Source organism: Cupressus sempervirens, chromosome 1 (genome assembly GCF_028749045.1).
Source record: "Cupressus sempervirens isolate cs-2001-9-10 chromosome 1, ASM2874904v1, whole genome shotgun sequence".
Lineage (NCBI taxonomy): Eukaryota > Viridiplantae > Streptophyta > Pinopsida > Cupressales > Cupressaceae > Cupressus > Cupressus sempervirens.
In genome coordinates this window covers 192,315,026-192,341,572 of record NC_143118.1, presented here as the reverse complement: position 1 = coordinate 192,341,572, position 26,547 = coordinate 192,315,026, and the positions used below count along the sequence as shown (strand labels likewise).

Sequence of the window (26,547 nt, the reverse complement as noted above, 5' to 3'; positions counted from 1 at the left end):
TTGTTCCTTCTATCTGCAACGTCATTTTGTTCAGGGGTTCTCAGAGCTGATAATTGTCTTTTAATTCCATTTTCTTCACAAAACATGTTAAACTCATTTGAAGTAAATTCTCCTCCTCTATCTGATTTTAGACATTTAATCTTCACACCAGATTCATTCACAACTCTATTCTTGAATATCTTAAACTTGTCAAATGCCTCAGATTTCTCTTTAAGAAATGCAACCCACATCATTCTAGAAAAATCATCAACTAGAATCATAAAATACCTTTCACCATAGAATCCTCTAGTCTTTGTAGGACTACTGAGATCTGTGTGTACAATCTCCAACTTCGTTGTAGTGGTAAACTTCTTGCTGGGAAAAGAAGTTTTGTTATGCTTTGCCAAAACACATTCCTTGCAAATTGTGTTAGTAGGCTTTACAATATTCAACAAATCTCTAATAGCAAACACTCTACTAGTCCTCACAATACTAGCAAAGTTTATATGACAGAATCTCTTATGCCATAACCAACTGTCATCTACCTTTGCGACCAAACATGTCATTTCAGTAGGATTCAACTGAAATACATTACCTCTAGATCCGGTTCCTGTTCCAATTACCTTTCCATCTTTATCTCTGATCATGCATGTCTTTTTTGTGAACTGCAACTGATAACCTTTGTCTACTAGTTGTAAAACACTCAAAAGATTGTGCTTTAAACCATCAACAAAGTATATATCCTCAGTATTAGTTTTACCATCAAGAGTTATAGATCCAATACCTTTTACTTGGCATGCTGCATTGTTTCCAACTCTAACAATTCCTCCATCCCGACTTTTGAAGTCAACAAACTTGTTTATATCATCAGTCATATGATGTGAACAACCACTGTCAATTATCCAATTAGATTTCTTCTCAATCTGTGATACCAAAGCTACCTCTCTAGAATTTCTTCTTTAATTGTCACAAATCCAATTTCATCATCACCAGCACTTAATGCTTGTTCATCAAAATCATCATCTTCATTTGCATACAAACAATCTCAATCTTTTCTAGGCTTATGATTTCCCTTTTAGTTTTTCTCCCTTTTAGAACACTTAGATGCATAATGACCATATTCATTACAAGTCCAACATTTAAAGATTTTCTTACCTCCTTTTTCTCTTCTTACCAGAAGGGCTACTGCTTTATCAATCTTCCTATCTTCCTCAGATCTGTTGCTGCTAGCAAAATCTCCTCTAGCACTTGTGCTCCTTGATAGGTTAGGTCGAATATTCAAGGCACTGAAAGCTGTCTCTGTTCTGGGCAATTCTCCAGACTATCTAAGTTCATTCTCAACTATTTCAAGTCTTCCAAGCAATGTCTCCTTTGTGAAATCTTTGGTACATGATATCAACAACTGTATCATCTGAATTGTTGACTTGAATGGTGGTGTTAGAGTCTTCAATATCTTCCATATAACCTCATCATCTTCTTTGGTTCCTCCTTGGGCTTTAATACATGCAGTAATTTCTGATATCCTGCCTATATATGTTCTTATAAATTCATCTTCCATCATCTTAGCATCCTAAAACGCACAAATCCAACTTTGTAGCCTCAACTTCTTAGAATGTGCATCACTTTCAAAACAATTTTCCAAAGCTTTCCAAATCAAAAGCAAGTGATTTTACCTAATTGTACTCAATTTCAAGAAGTGCAGTCAATAGTGCTTCCCTAGCTCTCATGTCACACATGAAAAGATCTATTTTTCCCTCAGAGCAACTTTCCAACTCTGTTTCTTCAATGATTGTCTTCGCTGATTTTATCAAGATCCAATATCCTGGACCAATACGCAACAAATGTGTCTATCTTTTCCTTTCAGCTGTCATAGTTTGTTCCATCAAACTTCGGACTATCTTTCTTGAACATGTTCGCCATGGATCTCCCAAAGCTGTTAAACTTTTTCTTCAAGGACTTGATGCTCTGATACCAATTGTTAGAAACAATAGTCCACCAAAATAACTAAGAAGGGGGGTGAATCAGTTATCCAACAATTAAAACATTTATCTTCTTTAAACAAACTTAACCATTCAACCAAAGTAAACAGCAACCATACAAAGATGCACATAGACAATTACACTAGATATGTTATCTAGGAAAACCCTTGATTAGAGGGAAAACTCCGGTGGGAATGATGCCCACAAGAAGATGTACTAATATAAATATTCCTTGTTAGAGGATGGACTCTGTTAGGAGTCTACTACAACATTTAGTACAATGAGTCCCTATTAGGAGACTTTGAATCCCTGTTAGGAGATTCCAACCCTATTAGGAGTTGTGCCAACCCTGTGAAGAGTTGTGGTATGATGTATGCAAGAAGAGCCCACTGCCCAAACATGCAATTTCAACTATAAGAAGACCTCACTGCTCAAACAAGTAATTTACTGGTATCTTCTTATTTCCTCTGTACTATCGGACCAATCATTGTCAGACCTTGTAGACCAACCTCGGATCACTCAACAAAACCTCAACAATGAAGTTTCCTTCACTTCTACACTGCTCTACTCAACTTCGCATTTCACACTCTCCACTACTTTCCGTACATTCACAATTCGCATCTTCGATACCATGATAAAGGAAAATGTCCTTCCTTTATACTGAGTCTTTAAAACAATTCCCTGAGTCGGTTGTTAGTCCTTCTCAATTAATTATTATAGGACCACATAAAGAACACGTTACACTTAGCAATAACTTCAATCTTCCACCTTGCAACTTGAATAACTTTTTGTACACGCAATAATATGACAAGCGAGCTTAGCCACGTCATCCTCAACATGTCTTCTCCATGTCCTCAACCTCGATCCTCAAGATATCAACTTTGCTAAGAGATATAACAAGTTTACCAGAACATGCCTCTATAAACTCTATCTTAGAACAGACATTACCAAAACTTACATAACTTCTTCTAGACTTATCCTTTTTGCTTCTGACGTTAATTGCATATACCAGATACTCCAAAGTATCTCCCATAACCTCGGGTGATTATCATGCTCAACTAGTCGTCCGTACCAACTTGATCTTTCTGTTGTTCCTCTGTCAGATACCATAGAAGACATCAAACATGCTATGTTGACATCAATGACAAACTCGGTCATGAATGTAACATATCATCATCAAACCAATCTCTCCAATCTTCCAACACTCCCCCCTCTCAATATTTCCTATTTCTAACAGAATCACACCCCTTCACCGTGTCTACCCCTCTAGAATGGTCACAACCTTTCATAATTACCACCCTTTGAGAGAGTTGCAATCCTTCACAACATTTTCCTTTTGAAGGAGCCACTTCTTCTTTCTTCTCCATTATTTCTTTCCTAATTCACACCTTCGAACTATGTTTCTGTTTATACTTCTAACTTAAGTCTACATACATTATCCTTCTCAACTGGCATCAGCATAAACTTTTATATCTGCATATATTTGTCCTCTATGCTTGCATATACTCTCATTACAATTATGCTATAAACTTTTCTTTCCATTATGCCTTCAACTTTTCTTTAATGATCTTTCTTTTTATCTTCTCATTTGCAGACCTGTGAGTGAAAGTCAAACTCTTGCTAACCTCCAATGCACTCTAAAACTTTCAAATATATCTTCTTAAGTGTATTGTCTCTTCCACTTTCTTAATTGCTTCTTACCAAATCTTAATCGTTGTTCTTTAATTCATGCTTATTTCTGAAATTTTCTCCAATTCCAACCTGATTATTCCATATTTCATTTTCCAGTTTTCCTTACTCCATTAATTCCCTCTTTCAAATGAACTCTTCTCCCTTTTATATCTTATGTTATGGGAGTAACAAGTCTTCACTACATGCCTCTTGACCTTCCATTAAACTTAACTTATAGTCTATTTTTTAATATTATTTATTTATTTATTAATAAATAATTTAATATTATTAATTATTATCCATTATTAAATCCTATTTTTAGCAAGGGGACATTACAGACAAATACCAAATATGCTTAAAAATTTCATGATCAAGTTCAACATAAATAAAAATATAAAATCATAAACTTATGAAGTAATGTTAGCTGAAGATTCATATAACACATAGAATGAATGAAAAGAAAAAATAAGGCAGATATAAACATAATTGAAATTTGAGATACATTATCATACCAAATTGTAGATTAAGAAAGACATAACTAAATTAGGCTTACATCTTGAACATAATAAAAGGTCAGGTCATTAAGTCAGTGCATGTACTCTACTTAAAATACTCATCCATCCCTGAGGCAGCATATATGAGATAATTTTGCTAACACATGGATGAAGCAAAATGTCAAATGGATGAAAAAAGTTTGCTAACACATGGATGAAGCAACATGTAAAATGGATGAAAAAATGGAATGCTAATATGCATGAATGTCCTGATAAAATGATGGAATGAAAATGTTCATAAAGAAAAAATTCAGGAGTCTCATATGGTCAAAACAAAATGGGTGCAAAAAGGACTATTATATCAAAGAATTTAACCTCATGGGAGATAATAAGGAGAAAGCATGCATAAGAGCAAATATCAAATGGAATGCTAAAATGTTCATAGCGCAGCTTAAGACAAATTCTCATCATTTGAGGTGTGAAACAAGAAGATGGCTGATACCTAAGGAAGAACAGGAGGAGACTATGTTTATTTTGCAACATGGGAGTGGTTATAGACAGAGCAGCATTTATCATGGTGCCCCGAATACAACAAAATCTGCTCTAGCTCTGAGGATATCCTAGAGGATGGCAATTTCCGTACTCTTTTTGAAGAAACGCAACCAGACAGGACAGAAAACTTGGTGATTAAAATTGATTGTGGAAGAGAAGACTTAAAAAAGCAGTTTTAAAAGGCCTAAAGTTCTGGCATCCTATTCTGGGGTGTTTTTTTTTTTCAAGGGGGTCCCACAGGTTGCTTTGGCCTTGTGGGCATTATTAAAATCTGTCATTCATTCCATTGCCTCTACAGTGGGAAAACAGATCTGCACTTGAAATCCCTGCAGTTCGAACTTAGATGTCTTGACTTGCTTTGACATATACATGGCTCTTATTTGCCAACTGCAACAGATTCTATTAAGATATTATCTCCTTAGTTAAATACTCTCTATAATGATCAACTACTTGTCTGTAATCCGTCTTTCAGTCTAGATAGGAATGCTTCTTATCCTGTCTTCAGTTTTGTTCTAATTTCGTCTTCAATCTACCTTGTTTCTTTTAGAAACAACATCCCTCTAATTCTTTATAAGGAACACATTTGTTCCTCTATTAATCAATCAATCATCCGGAAATCTGTTAATCTGCCAATTCTTGAATCTTGTAACATGGTATCAAAGCTTCCTGATCAAGGCAAAGCTGCATTTTTCGCCTTCTGAATCTGTTTCTATTTTTCTAGGTTTGTTGAATTTCTCCTTAAAAATCATTTCATGTTGTCTGCAATATGCAAGGTTGCATGAGATTCTAGGTTTTACTGTTTTTTCCACAAAAACGAAGTTTTGTAATTGCAATCTGTTTTGAGTCATAGCACTCTTCTGGCAAAGCTTCTTGGTTTCAGCATTCTGTAAATCCAAGGAGGGTCTCAGTTATCCTAGAATGTTCCGACATCCGTACGTTGACCATTAAGGGAGGGTATTAAGATATTATCTCCTTAGTTAAATACTTTTTATAATGATCAACTACTTGTCTGTAGTCCGTCTTTCAGTCTAGATAAGAATGTTTCCTATCCTGTCTTTAATTTTGTTTCTAATTTCGTCTTCAGTCTACCTTGTTTCTTTTAGAAACAACGTCCTTGTAATTCTTTATAAGAAACACATTTGTTCCTCTGTTAATCAATCAATCATCCGTTAATCTGCCAATTGTTGAATCTTGTAACAGATTCTTCTACTGCTTATTGCTGTTACCATCAGTTGTGATGCAGATGACAATAACATGCACAACTTAATTTATTAGGGCGGCTCAAACACAAAAAAAGTTAAGGAAGCCTAGGCTCAACCTTGGATGAACCAAGGGCTGCCCCATCCCCACATCAGAATCTGAACTGGATTAAAATCTTTCATTCATTCCAACCCCTCTACATTGGGAAAGAAGATATTCACTTGAAATCCCTGCAGTTTAAACTTATATGTCTTGACTTGCTTTGATACATGGCTCTCCTTTGTCAACCACAACAGATGCTTCTACTGCTTATTGCAGTTACTATCAGTTGTGATGCAGATGAGAATAACATGCACAAATTAATTTATTTGGGATGCTCAAACACAAAATACAGTTGATGAAGCCCAGGCTCAAACTTAGATGAACAAAGGGCTGCCCCATCCCTGCATCAGAGTCTGAACTGGATTTTAAAAAGAACCTAAACCCTTTTATATATAAATTCCAGGGTAAGAGAGATGATTTTTTTTGGTTTTCTTAAAGTTCACCATATTTCAAACTTCATGGATTAAATTTTGACATGCGGCCTGCACATGATGTTTTGATTTACAAAGTAATTATAAACTTATGGTTGTATTTGTGAGATGATAGACCAAGTGACATTTCATTACTAGATCACTTTGATTACATTTGACAGGATTCAGTTTTTTGCATGCTCTTTTAATTCATCACAAACATAATGAATTATGCCTTAGGAACACGCATAAGATAGGCAGTATTGTACATAACATATACATATGCATATATATATTATATATAGACACACACACACACACACTCAACATCCATCAGGTGGTGATTAATGGTGATTGGGCACCTTCTACTGTCCATAATCCCAAGTTCAAATCTCACTCTCTGATAAGGTAACCTACCTCTCAATGGACTCTCCAGACCCCATTAATGGGGTGAAAGGATACTGTGGTTTGAAATTTCAATCATGGGCATGCAAAATGTGCTTAAATTCCCATACTCAATATGGTGCAGTGTCGAGGCTGGGCTATGTAAAATCCCTGATCACTCGTATGTATATGTGTGTGTGTGTCTCTCTCTAAGTGTCTGTGTCCGTATGGATGTATGTGTGTATGCATGCATTAATGCATGTATGATCTATAATGTATGTATGTATGTATGTATAGACTAAAACACCAATAGACATTCAAATGTCTAAAAGCAAAAAATCATATTTACTTTTCATAATGTTCAAACAATGCATCTATTTTTCCTGTCATCTGACCACCTTTGTAATCCATACTTTCCAAGCATGCAATTACTTTTAAAACTGCACTCGTCTTCTTTTAAGTACCTGGGATGTGTTTTGCAAATGTCCTGCTTTTTTTTGCTTGAATTAGGAATTCCTTGAGTAGGTCTTTTAATGTTTAGCAAGCAAAAATTATAGTTTGTTTATGTTTTTCTGTTTGTCAGTGTCAATCATTTTTTCTAGCAAACAACATCAAGGCACGTCCCTTGCCTACTGGAGATGTCTCCTGCAATAGGCATACAACTCCAATGATTCTCTCTGCCTCTAAGATGTATGTCTGTCTTCAAGTTTCAGGGACATCCCCGCCCACTTATGATATCTGCTGCAGTAGTAGACATCTCCTACAGAACTCCCAGTCGCTGAGACACGTGCACATCCACAAGACACGTGCCTGTCTCAAATATCCAGACAAATTTGAGGGATGTTACGATAGGAGATATGCTTATAATGAGAACTTTATTGATTCTTATTGTTTATGGTAGATGATCAAAGGCAATTAGAATAGATGTTTTGCCCCACGAACTATATGTTGGAAGAGTGAAATCAAATGAGTGCCATTTATTGGAACACAGAGATATTTATGACCATCTTAGTATGGTTAGCCATTAAGTATGGTTAGCCATTAAAATAACTGGATTTAATAATCATCCACTGTAGAAGCTGTGTATTGTCTAGACAATACTAGACTAAATACCTGCACACTCATGGTAACTGTAAAAGTTTGCATCCAGATTGGCTATGATGCAATGCCTCCTCTTATGAAATTGTTATTAAGACTCAATTGTGTAGTCATTGAGTCAAAAACATTGACCCATATTTCATGAGATATGATTCACACAAACCCATCTCCTTGTAAGCACGAATGGATCACTTAGCACTCATTGCTTCTATGCAATGCTGACATGGGTGAAGCATTCTTGGGAGGTCACCCATCTCAATACTTCTCCGACTCAAGTATGCCTAAACATGGAGTTATCCTAAAATCAAACCCATCTAGCTTGCTACCACATCTGCTCGCACTCAAGTAGGCCTGATCTTAGAGGACATGGTTAGGTGTAACTGATTTAAAGTAGTATGGGCTTGATATTAAAAGAAAAACTGTGTTTACTTCAGAGTAGTATTGAGATGGGTATCTTCTTGAGAAATGCTTCACCTTTGTGAACATCACCTACATGCAATGATTGCTAAGTGGACCATTCGTACTCAGGAGAGATATGTGAACCGTTACTCATGAAAAATAGATGAGTTTGGCTGAATAACTATGCAATTGAATCCTAATAAATGCTTCATAATTCAACACACTGAAAATTGTCTATGCTTCTTGCTCTTATGCATCACAGAAATGAGAAAGCAAACACTGCAGTTGTATCATTGAACATATTGCATAACCACCACTCAAAGTGAAAAACTGGGGAATTCATTTTCAAAAGCTATTTGATTCGTCCATCATAATCTCCAGGGCAATACAAATGAAATAACAGAAAAGGCCACGAGATGCATGAAAAATATAAAGGGAGTAGTATCCATTCAATGTTTTCATCATGCACAGCTTAACAGCTTGGATACTTTCAGAGTCTCAAATGTCTAGAAGGCCATGATCTGGTCATAAGATAGAAGCCATTGACTTGATGATGCACCAGACTCAAATCCCGCTGGGCTTGCTTCCTTGCTGATTATGCAGACAGATGATTAAGAGGACCCCTGGGCCACCACCAGCCAAAGTGGAATAAGTTTAGGTGCAAGTACTAAGCAAATTTCGAGAGAGAGAATAGCCCTCGGAGACCTATATACTTAACAAAAGGGTAAAATTTTGGGCACCACCTTCAAAAGATACTTTGGAGAAGAAATGGAAACCTCATTTTGACTCACTTATTTACACTCAAGTGGTCCACTGCACCTACTCAAGTCTGAATTAACTTAAATTTGGTAACTATCAACAAACAAAATATAACGTAAAATTGTCTTCAATTAAACACCGTTCTAATCAGGGAAATCTGCAGGAATTCTTATGAAAAACTGATCTCATATGTAGTTAAATAGGATAACCTTATCTAAACCAAATGCACGTCAAAACCTAGTCACAAGGCAATAACCTGAATAAGAACAATCAGGATAAAAGTCAATGTTATCTGTCACAGATGGAACACTACAAATTACAGAGTAAATTGATCGTTGATATCAGAAAACCAAATTAATGAAATCCAGATTTCTCTAATTGAGCATTCCAACTAAATCAACAGAATCCCTTTTCAGAAACATGATAAACCCAGACTGAAATTTTATATCTATGGCCTTATAAACTCATTGGGTGTTGAAAAGGAAGTTTGTAAGAAAACTACTGTACGAGAAATCATAATATCCGCTCAGACATTTTTAATTGGGAATGGTCTCTTTGAAAACAAGTTTGATAAACCCCAGATGATGTTTTAAATTTCTAGGCCTATTTATCAAATGGGTAAAGAAGAAGGGAATTGAAAAACGTACTCTTGGGTGAAAAATGAACATAGGAATTGTCAAGATGAGGTGGGGGCGTCACTAGCACCTTGGCAGGGCTTCTATAAGGAGTGTTTTTGGCTCTTTCTCTGAGCAATTCTTCCAAATCTTTATAGCACGACATCTTGGCAGATCCATCTCTGTTATCCTGACTGTGCTTGGCTTTTTTATACTCTTTCAATAAATTTCTCCACTTGTCAGTACACATGGTCGGAGACCTGTCGAATCCTCTTTCCCTCATTTTGAGCGAGATTTTGTCCCATAAATGCTTATTCGATTTGGAGGTATTGAAGAGACTGTCCGTCTCTCTTCTCAAGGCAATCAGTGCTCTAATTTCATCCTGCACCCAAACTTCTGCCCTTTTCTTGGGCGTTGTTTTGATTTCTGGATCTTCTCCATTAACGTCACTTGACAGAAGGAGTTGTTGATGATGATGGTGCTGCTGCTGGTGCATCTGCTGCAATTGCACACCGTTAGCCACCACTTCCATGGCTGCCTATTTCCTGTCTCTGTATTTTCTCTGTAATTTAATGAATTGCCGTTACTTGACAGACTGCAAATTCATTGCCCTTTTTTTCTTTTATTTTTCATGAGAAATCAAAACCACTCACTTTCCTATTATCCCATTTTTATGTCCCAATAATATTAACAACATTTTTTTGGTTTTTCAGATTTTGTAGCAAAATTTCACGTCATGTTAGATTATTTATTTTCACAAGATCGTCTGCTGCTGTTAATGTCATTATTCCATTCCTAAGACACCGTTCGATTGCCGTTTGTCAGAACATGTTATGCGATTGGATATTGTTCATCTTAGTCACCGAGGAAGGTGCCTTTTGTTTAGGGTTAAAATAGGAATGTTTAAGGTCTCCTTCAAGGGGGATAGAGAGCATTCTTTGCTATTAAAGGCCAAACACGGAGAATAATTTATACACTATAATGACAGTGTAGGATCTAAGGCTTAATTTGATGGGCTCAAAAAAGCCATAGAAAAGTATATGTATTAGTTCCAATATAGGGATGCTTTGGACTTTTAACACTTTTCTAAGGAGTCCATAATAAAGGGTATATTGTTGATCATTATTTTCATGTACCAATTTTAGAAGTGTAAGATCTTTTTATATAATTCAAATTTTTGTGTCAAATATCTAATGGTGGTGGGGTGGTTTTATTGGAATGTATTCTTTATGATGAAGAATTTTAAGGTATAAAATTATTTTAAAATAAGTAGTTATTTTGTCTAAAATAAGTAGTTATTTTGTCTATTAGTTAAACAAAAATTTATTGGTCCATAATAAATGTATCTAGCTAATTCATGTGCCTCATTCATATTTGTGAGATGTACATTAGAAAATAGTAGCAGTTGTGCATTTATGTACGTGCAACGATTAGTCGATAGGAGTTATTTGGGTATATCATTGAAAAAATGGGCATACATTAGGTAGATGTCAAATTTCATAGATTACAATGGATAGGCATTTTGATTATTTCTATAATACATGCATTTGAATATTATTTCAACTAATTTTTGGACCTTGCACCCTATCTCGGAGCTTTATGATTGGTACATAAATGTGTATTAAGAATCGTTCAATCATGACATGGGTTAGAAAGGTGTATTATTAATCTCGCAACAAAACTTCAAATGTGGCATATAGGTTAGAAAGGTGTAAAAAAAAAAGTAATGTAGCATAGGTTACAAAGTTGTTTAAAAATACATAATTAGTTTTGCATTTCATCCCCTGTCAGTTGTGTTTAAAAGTGAAATGTTGCAAGTTACTTTTGTATGAATTTAGACATGACAATGTGATTTGCTTGAAATAGTTCTCATCCATGAAAGGATGTAGGCTCGAAAACCAAAAATTGACTTACCTATTGACATCTTGTCAAAATATACATTCATTTATGTTTAGAGTGCATTGATGATGTTGTGTTCAATCTTAATCTATAGTTTATTCATTGGTAAAAAAAAATTAGCAATGAACAAATATTGTCTTCTCCATTTTAGAAGCTTCCTTCACATGTCTGGATATTTCTTTAACAATTATTGCTTCAATCTAATTATCAATATGAATAAACATAAAATCTGTGTATTGTAGTTCACATGAATGGTTTGCATATGAACGTATTAATTTGTAGTCAATGGTATCTTCCTATGTTGCAGTTGTATGACTTAAGCTTAAAAACAACACATTTATTTGTTTATTTGTAGCAATCATTTAACAGTAATGCCTCTTTCTGATAATAGAACCAAAAACACTTTTTTTTTAGTAGTCAGTATTTAACATTTATAATAAATTGATTTTAATTATTCAAATATATGTCTTGAATAAATAAAATCAAAAAATATTTTATCCATTGAAACATCAAATGTACAAACATACATAAATCAAGAATTACAGACAATGTGAAATATTGGTTATTGGAATAAAAGTCATACCTAAGGAGGTAGGATAATCAGGGTAATATACCACCAAGGTTGTAATGGTTATAGATAAACAAACCAAACAAGAATATAGTACAAAAGGTTTACTACATTCTATAAACTAAAAGTAAATTCCATTGAAATGCAATGAACTTGTATAAAATAAAGTTGCACTATAACTAAACACCATATTTCCTATTATTTTGAAAATAAATATAAGTAACACTCATATAACTAAATTATACAAAAATAAGCCCAATGTACTAGAATTAAATAATCTACTCTTTTAATTGCAAATCGTGCAATGTCTTAGAGAAAACGTAAGAAAAGTTTGATTGACCTAATGCTCCTTCAAATAACACTAACTTTATGAACTACCAAAATAAATAATAATATCCAACAAAAATACTACAACCCCCTTCCTTTTTGTGCACCCTTTCTTCTAGTACTATCTATTGGAATGGGAGTGACATCCTCTATCAAAAAGAAAACTAAGTTAAATCTACTTTTTTTAATGTTTTCAACATCATCCTAAATGAAATGATTTCAAAACAAAAATAAAATAATAACTTCACCCATGCAACCAAATTGCATTCCAATTCAAGCATGAAGAGTTAATCGTGCTCCAGGTCCAAGAGTCTTTGTTTTATTCGTTCTTATTTCCTAATGCTTAATATGCAAGACAATTATACCAAGCTCCTTGAAACACGATTATATGTCATGTACTAGCTATTAAATATTTGTATTTTAATATGGTAATTATGTAAAACTAACTGAAATATACCTTGCATCTTTGTGCAACATCTTGTGTAGTAAGCATTGAGCATGTGGTGATGATTCATCTCTCTTAGGTTTGACCTTCATACCACCTAATAACACTAGGTAGGGCAATCATTGTAAAGTTTCTATGCCTATTTTAAACTTGCTAAGATCTTATAGGGCAGTAATGCTAAAGGAGCAGACCTTATCATTTTTCTGTGTCCTTTATCCACATTAATAACCTTATTTATATTGTAATCAAGAGGCGTGTCCTTAAAAAGGACATGACCCTTACCAAGTCGGCCCTCTATGTAAACTCTAAATTTATCTTGCCAAGATTGGTGTCCAAATGTGATTATGTTTAGATAGCAACTATACTAACTATACTATGGAAAATAGAACATAATAAGTTCCCCATTGAAGATGCTAATTAGGTCATATAAATAGTGTATTTAAGAGTCCAATCCTTAAATAAGGATCTCCATTCTTTATATGATCTTGTACGATCTGTTGTTCAGATTAGTATGTTATCACAATTACATGGAATTAATACTCCCTCTTAACTTGATAATCATACTGAGAGATAACATATCTAGCACCATCAATCAAGATGAATAAGCATAGATTGATACTCTATATCTATCTGAATCTTCTAAGCATGTGGTATCATTGAACACATGATACTATGTCATATTACTATCCCTATGATATGACTTATCACTTACACTAGTAATAACATTATTGCATGGAATGCAACATACAAGATAAAATCTAGAGAATGATTAAATTCTCCCTTTATCCAAGTTGTGACTCATAGGTATTGGTGGGCCTACATCATTATATGATCTTGAGTTAAGATCTACCAGTTCATAGGATAAAATCTGGAGAATGATTAAATTCTTCCTTTATCCAGGTTGTGACTCATAGACACAGAAATGTCCACATCACAATATGATCTTGAACTCATCTAGATCTAATAGTAGTTTTGTATTGTTCAACACATTATCTAAGAGATCGTCATCTCTCATAATGTCTTTTATACAAGTGTTCATTATCTCAGAGGTCATCACCTCTTAGATAATGAATAGAAATGTTGAAGCCCGTTAAAGTCAATAGCCTAACAATAATAATTTTAAAAATTATTTCATTAAGAATTAAAGAATAAAAATGTATTATAATTCAACCATACCAAGTCTTTTCTTAAAGTGATATATCTTCACTCGAGAGTGAGATTTGGTAAGAATATATGTTGTCTGATCTACAGTGCAAATGTATTCTAATGTTACAATATTCCTATCTACCATATCTCTTACATGATGGTAAGGAATTTCAATATGCTTGGACCTATCATGAAAAGTAGATTCAAAGAAAGCTTGATGGAACTTTGATTATTACAATGAATAATAGTAGGATTCATGGGTTGACCAAATAATCTCACAAGTAACATTCTAAGCCAAACTGTCTCTCAAGAAGCCATTGATGTGGCAATGTATTTAGCTTCTATGGAACTTAGTGCTATTGATGCCTACTTTTTGCATATCCAAGATATCATCGTTGAGTCTAACCTAAAACAACATCTTGAAGTGCTTTTCCTATCAATAACACTTCTAGCTCAATCTAAGTTTGTGTACCCATGTAAGTCCAAGTCCACTCTCTCATACTTGACCCCAAGGTTAAGAGTGCCTCATAAGTATCTCATAATGTGTTTGATTGCAACTCGAGGGATCTTGTTTGGCTCACACATAAATTGACTTAATGTAAAGAGTAGAATCTATGGAGGGTGATTATATAGTTTCTTCCTTAAGTTTGTGTAGATTAGTCTCCATTGGAGAAGAGATAGGTCTGTAGTTCCACATTTCAAATCTCTTCAAGATGTCTAATGAATACTTTCCTTGATTAAGTATGATGTTGTCAAAGTTCTGCCATACTTCCAATCCTAGAAAGTAATGAAGGAGTCTTAAATCTTTCATTTCAAATCCGCTTATTAGGTCTTTCTTGCATTGACCATTCCCTTGGAACTTGATTAAGCCTATAGAGAGTTTTCCTGAGCCTGCAGACAAAGACTTTAGGGTCATGAGTTTTAAATCATGCAGGTTATTCCAAAAATACCTCTTTTCTAATCTTTTCATTCAGAAATATTGTTTTCACATCTATCTGATGTACTTTCCATCCCTTCAATGTTGCAATAGCTAGGACTAATCTTACATAGGTGTATTTGGCAACTTGGAGCAAAGGTTTCTTCATAAACAATTTCCTCCTTCTAAGAGAATCATCTAGCTATGAATCTGGCTTAATGCTACCATCAACAACATGTTTGATTTTAAATACCCATTTAGAAGAAATAACAGATTTTCTTTCAAGCCTTGGAACAATTTCCCAAACATCATTCTCAATAATGGATTGGCAATCTTCCATCATAGAATCCTTCCAAGTTGTGTTTTTAATAGCATTTGAAACATTGGTGGTTCTAATTTAGATAAATCACTCATTTTGGTTCTAGTTTAATAGTACTAAATCTGACATCAAATCCATGATGTCACTTATACTGATATTTAGACATTAAGTCCACCAAGTACTAAATTGGATATCAAATCCATGATGTCACCTATATTGGTATCTGAATATCAAATACATGATATTTACCAAGTGCTTCTAGTACTAGTATCTAAACATTAAGTCCACCAAGTGCTCAATACTTGAGTTGAGAAGACTCAAACCATGGATCACCACTATCCACAAATCATAAAAATATAATCACATAGATAAATTTAGCCACATATGCAACTGATATGGTCTATGTTATATTCATATATCAAAGAAATGATCATGCAAAATATCCAATTATAGACTCAACTATATAAAAGAGGTTACTCTTTGCTATAATATAGCTAATGATCATAACAAGCACAACCAATAATATAGCCTAGGCTAAATATAGTCTTGGCTAAATACGTAGCCGATAAAAAAAATTTAAAAAAATGCTTATACATATGAATCTCCAAAGAAGGAGTTTATAATGCAAAACTAAGTGAAAGTAGGCCCATAGATAAACTCCCTCTTAATTTTGAGCATCTCTAAGGTAGATTCAATCCACATATGCAAGTTCTCAATTTATCCAAGACTGTAATAAGTCAAACCAAACTGCAGTAACTGGGGTCCATGACACTTAATGTGATCTACTCCCTTAATGAAGAGTTTACATGATTTATCTCAAAATTAAAGGTTTAACTAGTTTTAATTCCTCAACTTATGCTCAGAAATGAATATAATGTAATATCCTTATTGACATTCAACTTTAAATAGAAAAATATAATGATATGTTTAGAATGCACTTGGAAATGTTCGAATGCTCTTGGAAATGATTCCTTTTGACATTTGGCAACATCCTCTATGCTTTTTGATATCAACCCTCCCTTGAGATTAAACATCTCCCTTGAATATGAAATTCTTATCTTGTTGCATCTTGCAACCAAGAATCTTCATTAAATAGACATCATAAATATAATTTTCTTGATTATACATATAGATATGGATTAGAAATTATATACAAAACTATTAGTGCTAGATGTAATGCATGCAACCGCTATACATAGGTTGTTTATTGAAGATAAAATTAATAATATCAATTATGTAATAAATGCATGCTTCTTAATCAAAATACTTATCTTGATAATCCTGATGGTCCTCCATCATTGAAAGACCATGTTCAAACCATATTGAGACCCATCTGAGCCCCTTGCTTGAGAATAGTTTTAGTTCTATGCCTAGACCATATGCCCACACTTTGATGATGCTAGAACTTCTAACACACAATTCTCATATAACAAGTCAAGCACACAGATGCATGCAAGAATCACAGATGATTCACTCCACATGACACTCTTAGAGTATCACAAAATTAGCATCATGGTAACCAATGCAAACTACAACTTCAAAAACTAACTATAATAGCAATCTACAATTTGAAATGCAAATGATCCTGAATCCAAGCAATGCTATAGGTATTTATCCAGATTTCCCAATTAATCAAAATTGATTTAGTACTATTTATATAGAAATACTAAAACTTGCAGAGATGGGTTGAAGCTCCTGTACAAGATCAACATGGGTAGAGAGATAACTCAAGATGAATGTCTTGTAGATGAAATGATCTACAAATTCTCCTTTTGTAATATTTATTCCTTCAAATCCTTTAGAGTCACCACCTTTCGTGAACGTAGCACACCACATTAGACTAAATTAATATTTAAGATGGACTTTAATGGATCCTTTTATATTCTTCGATCAATTATTCCTTTTGAATGATTCATTCTTCAACCTATGGTATTTGGTAAATATAAAATATTATAACATGTCATTGCCTCCAAGGTAATACATATGGTTTTGGCACTTTTATAATCATGCAACTCATTAAGCCCTCAAATTTTATCATTGGTATACTTCTCTAGATCCTCCCTGACAAGTTCATTTTTGCAATATTGAGCCAAATGTTCCCACAACACATCATCCTTGAGGCATAACACCTGCATTTTAAGGTTGTCATAATTACAGGCAACTACAAGTGTACCATCTTGGACACAATCGTGCCGATACTTCTCCCAACATGCCTTGACAATGTTGGGGTAATCAAAGGGGATTATACATAGCAACAACAACATACTTGGTGTCAATTGCGACAATTTCATCTTCCATCTATTTGCGTAGCTCCTAGATCTTTCGATCATACTCAATGATCTGCTCCTCTACTTCATTTTGCACATTCAAGACAATGTTGGAGTGATCAAATCTTTCCATCTTGAAGATTATTGTCCAGGTGACAACAGTTGAAGTGATCACTCCATAAGCCCTCTTCTTAAGCTTCTCCTATTTAGCCAATTGTCATGCCCAAATCTCGAGGGCAAAAATGCACAATTTTTTTTTTTTAATAATAAGGTTCACTAGGGTTTAAGAGTTGATTTGCAAGAATAGATTCACCACGTTCATCTTAAATTCAACTACGCAAAACAAATTACATTATCTTAGTAGTCTAACATAACTTGTTATGTTTACAAACATAATAATTAACTTTCTTAACAATTAAACTAAATTTACATTTAACCAAAATTTTACTAAACATTAATTAAGAGTGCAACATGTATCAATTTGCAAAAAGAATATCACTAACTGCATTTTACTAATCTAATCAAAACTAATTAATATTTATAAACTAAAACTAAACTATGTAACTTACATAACTTTTAATCTAATTAACTTTTTATCGATTACATTTACTAAGCATTTTAAATTTATAATAATTACTAACTAATATTAAGGAAAACATATAAATTTATTTTCTTAACAAAACTCTTAACTATAATTTAAAACTTTATTACTAACATACCAACCCTAAACATATTAATATTAACATCACTAAAATCCAATACTACTAATTTCCTAATTTTAACTAAATAACATGATACTAATATTTAGGATGACAACTAAATTAAATTAACAACTTTAACTAATTTAAATCTTAATAACACAACTAACTTACAATAATGATTAACTAAACAACACATTAACTAAATTAATTCCTAAAAAGAACCCATCAATTTCTAAACTCAAACAAAATTAATCTATAACATTAATAACATTTATTTCATAACCTCTTAATTAAACGTAAACCAACTTAAAATTTAAACTAAATTAATGCAAAACTTAATCTTATAATAAACACTAACTAAAAACAAAACTTAACTAAATTTAATACAAATAAAACAACTAACTAAAAATAAATATTAATAAAGAAAAAAAACTTAACTAAATTAAACTTACAATAAATATTAACTAATGAGAACCCATTGATTTCTAACATTTAAAACAAACTTTCTTTCAAACAAAACAACTTTGCAAGATTGATTTTTGTTTTCAATAATCATGAAAATGAATCTACGTTCATAACATAATTTTCTTTTCAACATATATGAAATTTGAATTTTGCCTAATAGAACATCATCATTTCAACTTATTTTTGATATGCATCCATATAACCAAAAAATACCAAGAAAACTCATGAGAACCAATAATACTCAATCACTATTTTATTGGCAACTTGATTCAAAGGCTCAGTCGAGAAAGAAACAAGAAGAAAACCCGATGTCGTTGCCATTACAACACAGCTATTAAATACAATCTTCATAGGATTCTAATCCCGAAATTACAACAATCCAATAAATTTCTTTCATGACCCTTATCAAGGGATCCATATCATTTTCTGCAATACATTGCTAAGATCGTGGAGGGAACAAAATTTGACCAGGTGACAAACAAACATAACAAGGAGACAAAATCAAACATTCATATCCATACTAGGTCTTCACAACAGGATTCAACATTAAATCAAAACTGGGGAAAGGTGGATTTTTCCAACAGGAGATGTCAGACACAACACCAAACCAAGTGCCCAATTGGGGCTATAATTCAAGAACTTTCTTTCTTCCATTCTTACATGTTGAAAACTCATACGTGGTTTGTGCTAATAGGTAGGGACCCATAACACCCTACCCTCTCTCCCTCTTCTCATCCTGAGAAGAGACTCTACACTGTTGGAGTCCAACTAAAAAGACCTTTCCCGAAATTGGCCACTTCTGCCCTATCCAAGGGTGAGTAATGCCAAAACACCCATGCAAGGAAACTTCAAAATTCAAACAAAAACATGAAAGAAAAGCATTCAAGAAACATGGTTTCAATCCTTCCCAACATACCCAACATACTTACAAGCATACAAATAAACAATCCCAATAGCATAAGCATGAAACACGCATGAACAATCTGAACAAAGGAGATGAAGAACTCCTATCTTCACCAAGAGGTTATGGTAAAATGAACAATTTTGAGAAGAGCTTTTCCTTCCTTGCCTTCAATCTTCCAAGACTCCTCTCTAAAGGTAGAGATTGGGTAACAACCAAAACTACTCCAAAAAGGGCCTCTAAATAAGATCCAAACTCAACCACCAAAAAGGGCAATAACTTTCCCCACTCACCTAAAAATCTAGAAGTTTCTAACTCAACCAAACCTAAGGTTAACCTCCAAGTGGAGTTGTGGTTATCCAACTCATGGTAACAACTTTCAATTTTCGCACAAAGGCAAAAATAGACTTTTTGAGTGGCCTCAAAAGTCAACAAAAGCAGCTTAGGGGGTGAAAAATGCCCCCAACCCATACCCATACCCCTTGGGTATAAAGATTTCATGATTTAAGGCCTTAGTAATTGATTTGGGACCAAACAAAAGCTAGGAATATTTAGGACCATCTAACAACTCCAAAATGCAGATTAAGCACTAATCTGCATTAGGGGTAACAAAACTTGATTAAGAAACAAATAAGCAAAAAGGATACTAACTTAATCTGACTTAGATCCAAAGGTTACACAGATAACCCTAACTAGCATGCTGGAATGCATAAGCAATTCATGAGTGTCAAGTGACACTATAAGAACATAATTACGAAACATTAACATTTGTTGATCATGGAAAGATACATTCATACATCTCACAAATACAATTAAGTTACGAACAATAGGGTTTCCATGAATGGCACATAGGGATCAATTTCGTTCCTCTGTTGGGTTTCTCAGCTAAAATATCCTACACACTCATTGCACACATCAGTAGCCCCATAAAATCACATGCACATATGTATATACATATCAGGATTCACATAAATTAAAACATACATCTTTCAATCAATCAGGGTTTCTTTCGTCCTATTCATATTCTTAATCATTAAAATCTCTTAATCAAAGTGTTAATCCTACATTTACTTATTTCATCAACATAAATGTTCATAAAGCATTAAATGATGAACTCAAATATCTGAAAGTAAACATCACACAACATGAAATAATATAATATGTTCAAGTATCTGATAATGTCTTGACATATCGAGTCGTGAGTATCAAAATAATAATGTATCAACTATGGCTACGAAGGGTCAGGGCGAGGCCTCTCGATGGTCTTCTTGCCAGCAATTGTTTGATTATGCCCATGAATCTGAATGGATCTACCTTCAAGCTGTTAAGCTTCTCATGAAGGAACCTAGCTCTGATACCATGTAAAGTCTTTATGCCTATTTTAAACTTGCTAAGATCATATAAGGAAGTAATGCTAAAGGAACATACCTTATCATTTTTGTGTGTCCTTTATCCACATTAATAACCCTTATTTATATAGTAATCAAGAGGCATGTCCTTAGAAAGGACATGACTCTTACCAAGTTGACCCTCTATATAAACTCTAAAATTATCTTGCCAAGATCGATGTCCAAGGGTGATTATCTTTAGATAGCAAATATACTAACTATACTATGCAAAATAGAACATAATAAGTACCCCATTAAAGACGTTGATTAGGTAATATAAATAGTATATTTAAGAGTCTAATCCTTAAATAAGGATCTTCATGCTTTATATGATCTTGTACGATCTATTTTTTAGATTAGTATGTTATCATGGTTACATGTAATTAATAATCATTAGTGATTGAAATATTGAATAGTGTCAGCTTGTTATATTAGAAGAAACTTCCTAAAGGTAACCATTGTATATAAAAACTAGAATGTGGTGATAGAGATCTGTTACCAGTAACACATGCAAGTGTTCCCTTTCCATTCAGTCACATGTTGTAACTTTTGTCATCTTTTCCTTCCCAGATTGAATAAAACATGAAAAACATGAGCAATAAAAAATGTACATGCTCTCAAAAACAAGTAATTCCTAAGAATGAGGAAAGTATAAAGACCATGTCTATTAAAAACTGAAAACCAAAAAGCTAGAGGTCTGTTAAGGGTGGTTGCAAAGGTCCCCTAATGCTGATTGCAAACCAAAAAATCCTATTTAAGATTTGGCAAATACGTAATAAATGAAACATTTTTTTAAAATAAAAATTAGGAAGTTGTAGTTGCATTAAGGAATAAAGTAGACCATAAGAAAAGTAGGATTTTATTTTTTAGTAATTCTTAAAAATATGATTTAGTAGAAATTAAGGAAAGCAAGATTTTATTTATTTATTTTTGATAGGTAACGTTTTGATTATATTAATATTAAAGAGAGGAATTACAAATGTCATATGCAAAGTTTGGCCAAAGTCCTTGCAAACTTATATCTACCCAAACCCAAGGCCATACATATTCATTTGAACAAAAAATCGAGCATTAACACCCTGTCATAAACACTAACTTTCTGAACCGACTTAACCAGCAAAAAGTAAACATTCAGGTGCCCAATGAGCTAACACTATCCACCTCCACTAGAATCACGTGGCTAGTCTTTGAACCAAAAAGATGCCTCCTCCTATGTGAAGGTTGGAGTGGAATGTTCATCCAGCACAAACCTCGACCTTGGCTTCCCATGCAAAATGGAAACCTGGCAACACTTGTTGTTGCTTACTCCTACCTCTTCTATCAAGAAAACATCCACCCATGTGCCTTTTACCATGGATTCTCCCCCTTCCTTCTTATTCTTCCTCACAATCTGATGTTGCAGGGGTTGTCCTAGAGTTAATACACTCTTGCACGATGTTGTCTTCTTGAATCCACACTTATCCTCAGCCGACACCCAAATCCTCACCTATAGGAAGTCCAATATCTTCCTCCATCCTTTCTCTGTCTTGGGGATGTGCACCTCTTTTGGGCTTGCTGAAGACCAAACAACTAGGGGTTGTATAGAAGTCTCCCTATCTCCAATCAATCTACATGACTCTTATCCCATCTCTATGTCCACACCATACACAACACATTCCACAATCTCTTCCAACCCTTGTAGCCATTGTGGGTCGACACAAGATGCCATGACCCGACATAATTCCTCCTTGGATTCATCCACCATCAGTGCCAGTGCCACAAAAAGTGAAGCCATGTCCAGATTCGGGCATCGCTTCTAGTAAGCATCTAGGTACTCCACATCGTACATCTGTTGTATGCCCTCGAAAAATTATAGATCATCAAACATGAAAATGTTCTTCAAGCATTAGATTGTAATCCTTCCTTCATAAATTTGCATCTAGTTCTCTGATCCCAATGCAAAATTTGCCTCCATTTCCTTCTCCCTTGTTTAAAACTCTGTGGATTTCCCTGTCTTTCCTCCTTAAATTCACTTACTTCAAACAATCTGGAAGTAAGCTCACGTCGAGGTGCCAATAAATTATTTCAAACTCTGACATGTGCTGGAGATTGTGATCTCATGAATATTGTAGTTTCATTATTTCCATCAGGGGGATGGAATCATGAAGAAAGTTCAGCAAGAACACTTATTTGTCCTCTTCATTATAACTTCCTCTCTTTAATCTAAAATGAGAAGTCTAAGGTCTTCATATATTTCATTATGAATCCCCAAAGCTACATTTGCATCCATATTGGCCAGCTTGTCTGCCACCCTATTTGCTTCTTAGTAAATATGGGAAACCTTAAAATCTTCAAATTCCATTAACATGTCTCTAATCTATTGAATGTATTTGTCGAGTTGCCACGTTTCCAACTTCCCTTTCTTTATTCCATTCATGATTATCTCTGAGTCCCCTTCAAGATGGACTCTTCAGATACCCAATTTAGCTCATAATACTAGAACCTCTTTTGCCGCAACACATTCTGCCATATTATTTGTGTTATTGCTCAGTCGTTTGGCCATAAAAGTAAGAGTGTTGCCCTTATGATCTCTCACTACACAACCACACCCATAGACCCCCAAATTTCCCCTAGCAGCCCCTTCAAAATTTATTTTAACCCATCCTTCCTCTAGTGGTGTCCAACATACCTTATCCTTTTTAAGATTAGGATTAGCCCTACTAAGCCCATTAACATGCTAGTAAGATTTTATTTTTTAGCAATTCCTAAAATTATGAATTTAGTAGACAATAAGGAAAGTAGGATTTTATTTTTTAGCAATTTCTAAAACTATGAATTTTAAATCTTTGAATAAGACCATGAAAATCTTAAAATCAAAGAGTAATGACAAAATTTTAGTAAAACACTTAATTTACAAAGTAAAAAATTATTAATCAAATCAATAAAATGAAATAAAAAATTATATATATTCTACTTTAACTATAAACTAAACAATATCAATAGTATAAATAATAAAATATGAAATTTATAAATAAAAACTATAAAAAATTATTTAAAAGATATATAAAATATGATACAATAACTATATATTATAAATAAAAACTATAAAAAACTATTTAAAAGATATATAAAATATGATATAATAATAAATATTCTTATTAATGTTGAAAATATATATATTAAAAAAAGACCAAATTAATTCTAATGTTTATGGTGTATTGTTCCTCATTATTTCTTGAGAATTATGTCGAATACTTTTTCCCCATGAGTTTTTTTCCAATTCTTGAAATATTGAATGAAGTTGCAACCAAAGAAACCTATAAATAAAATACAAAGCCTATAAGAAATTGTAACCTAAGTGAAATGTCACATTCATTTTCACTCAGGTACAACATGTTCGTAGGGAAAGGACTATGTTTAAGTTATTTTCAGCTTATGGTTTCCAAGGCTAAAGTAAAGTTTGATTTTATTTTATTTTATGAAATCTATTATTAATTAGAAATTTCCAACAATGGATTAGGGTTGCAATTTATGAGAAAGTAGATTGAATGTGAGAAATTTGACTTTTAATTATAAATTTATAAAACTAGATTTTTTATATGATCTAAAAATCAATCAAAAAATCTAAAAACTGATGAGTCTTACAACAATTCCATCAAAATAACAATTTCTAGGAGCAAAGCTCCCACAATAAGCCTATCGGCTTAAATATTTTCTACAATACAGCAATAAGATTTTCCACCTACATAACAATGTTGGAGAAGAGTTATAAACCAATGACTCTAAGAGGAATGATGTTGTTAGGAATCAACAGAATATATTTGTTTCTAATTATATAAAGATTGACTTGACAAAAATATCAAGAGATGACATCATATGTGATTAAAATTTTTTATGCTTAATATCCCCAAAAATGATGATGAGGCTATTGGATATAATTGATTAATTGTGTATTGTCTTTGATGTTACACAAATGCCATATCATTATCAATCAGTGTATGTCAAGCTCACTCGAGTAGTGAAGATAGTTTTTGTGTCTACCAAGTGTTCCTGTGTTTGCCTAGTTTAGAAGACAGTGTCTATTGAGTTCACTCAAGCATTCGAGGAAAGTCTACAGAAGATGAGTGTTAACCAAGCTCACTCGGTTAATGAAAAAAAATTGGATGGAACCAGTGTTAACTAAGCTCATTCGGCCAAAGGATCTTTGCAAGTTTGTAGTGTTAACCGAGCTTCTCTTGGTTAACATAGGAAATCATTTCTAAATTAGTGTCTATCGAGTTGGGTCGGCTAATGAAGGATTTTATTTTTTTGGCATATTAAGCTTAATCGATTTATGCATTGGTTCTAGTCAACTATGATGATGAATATTAGTTATTCTAAGTTGCATATGAGCTAACTTGACAATATGAAAGATATAAGTATAAGGTCAAGTCATGGATTCAAATAGTGTGTGAAGATGTTATGAATGTGTTGAAGATTTAATGATGAAGAGAGGAAGCAAATTTGAAGGATAAGTAGAATATTCGTGTAAATCAAAAAAGCTATATTTGATTAGGAAGGATCAAGTACAAGCCAGAATAGAGATCTGTAACCAACAATTTAGTCGCATTCAAATCAGGTCATCTCTGTTGGAGTTGATGAAAGCCAACTCCGAAGATGCCCAAGATCACCTGCATGCGAAAACCTATCAAAGAGAAGCCAAGGAAGGAAGAGAGTGGAGCAAGGGAAAAACCCTAAATGGACATGAGAGACCACAAGATATTGAAACACAAAAAGAATATGTATTTACAATGAGAAGTGATGTGATATTGTGAAAATACAATGAGGGAGAGGTCGCTTATAAAGACCTCAAGGAAGCTTGTAGAACAAGCTGGAAGGTGGTAGAAGATAAGGATGACAACTCAGCACACATCCACAAAAGATGGAACATGCTAGAAGGGAACAAACTCCCGTGTTGTCAATAGCTAACCACTACATGCATTAAATACAAAATATTAAATAAATGCATTTACCTAAGTAAGCTTAAGTAATAGAATAAATAATTAATAATTAATTATTTACTCTAACACCCCCCCCCTTAAGTGCAACTTAGGGAAATGCCTTAAGCTCACAAAACTACGATGAAATGCAGAATGGGTCCCGGCAACAAGGCCATGTTAGGTACCCAAGTACAATGCAAGAAAATGCAACCTCTATAAATGGGGAAAGAGAGAAAACCATGTGGGAAAAACCCTCCCCCAAAAAGAGGTAACCTAGTGAAGAACTGAAGAAGCCTCCAACTAGGGAAATGTCCCCTAAAATAGGAACAGGGAGTGATCATGTAGAAGCATCACTAAAGCATGAAGAAGTCACAAAATTTATCAAACTGCTGATCTAAAGAACCTCCATGGAAGAAGAAGGCATAAATCGAGCATGTCTATATGGTAGATGATCCATCTCATCGAAATGCATAGGTAGCCAGCCACTACAATTGCCTTGTACATAGGATCAACCACTGAATACATAGTTCACACTAATGAACCATCAAACTATGGATGCATTAGAATAATAGCATAACCCCCCCTTAATGCAGACGGGGCGTGATG

At 33.7% G+C, this 26,547-nt stretch overlaps 1 protein-coding gene across 2 annotated transcripts in view; it reads right to left on the bottom strand.

The window, feature by feature from the left end:
* The window catches only part of LOC149576764 (trihelix transcription factor GT-1-like), a 33,255-nt gene extending 22,770 nt beyond the window's left edge, over positions 1-10,485 (bottom strand). The window contains exon 1 of one of the 2 annotated variants that reach the window (XM_089819748.1): positions 9,675-10,485. In XM_089819748.1, coding sequence (XP_089675874.1) covers positions 9,675-10,173 — 499 coding nt within the window. In that variant the 5' untranslated portion in view covers positions 10,174-10,485. The remainder of the gene's footprint in view (positions 1-9,674) is intronic. The other variant, XM_089819755.1, reaches the window with a different exon arrangement.
* Between the last annotated feature and the right edge of the window lie 16,062 nt (positions 10,486-26,547).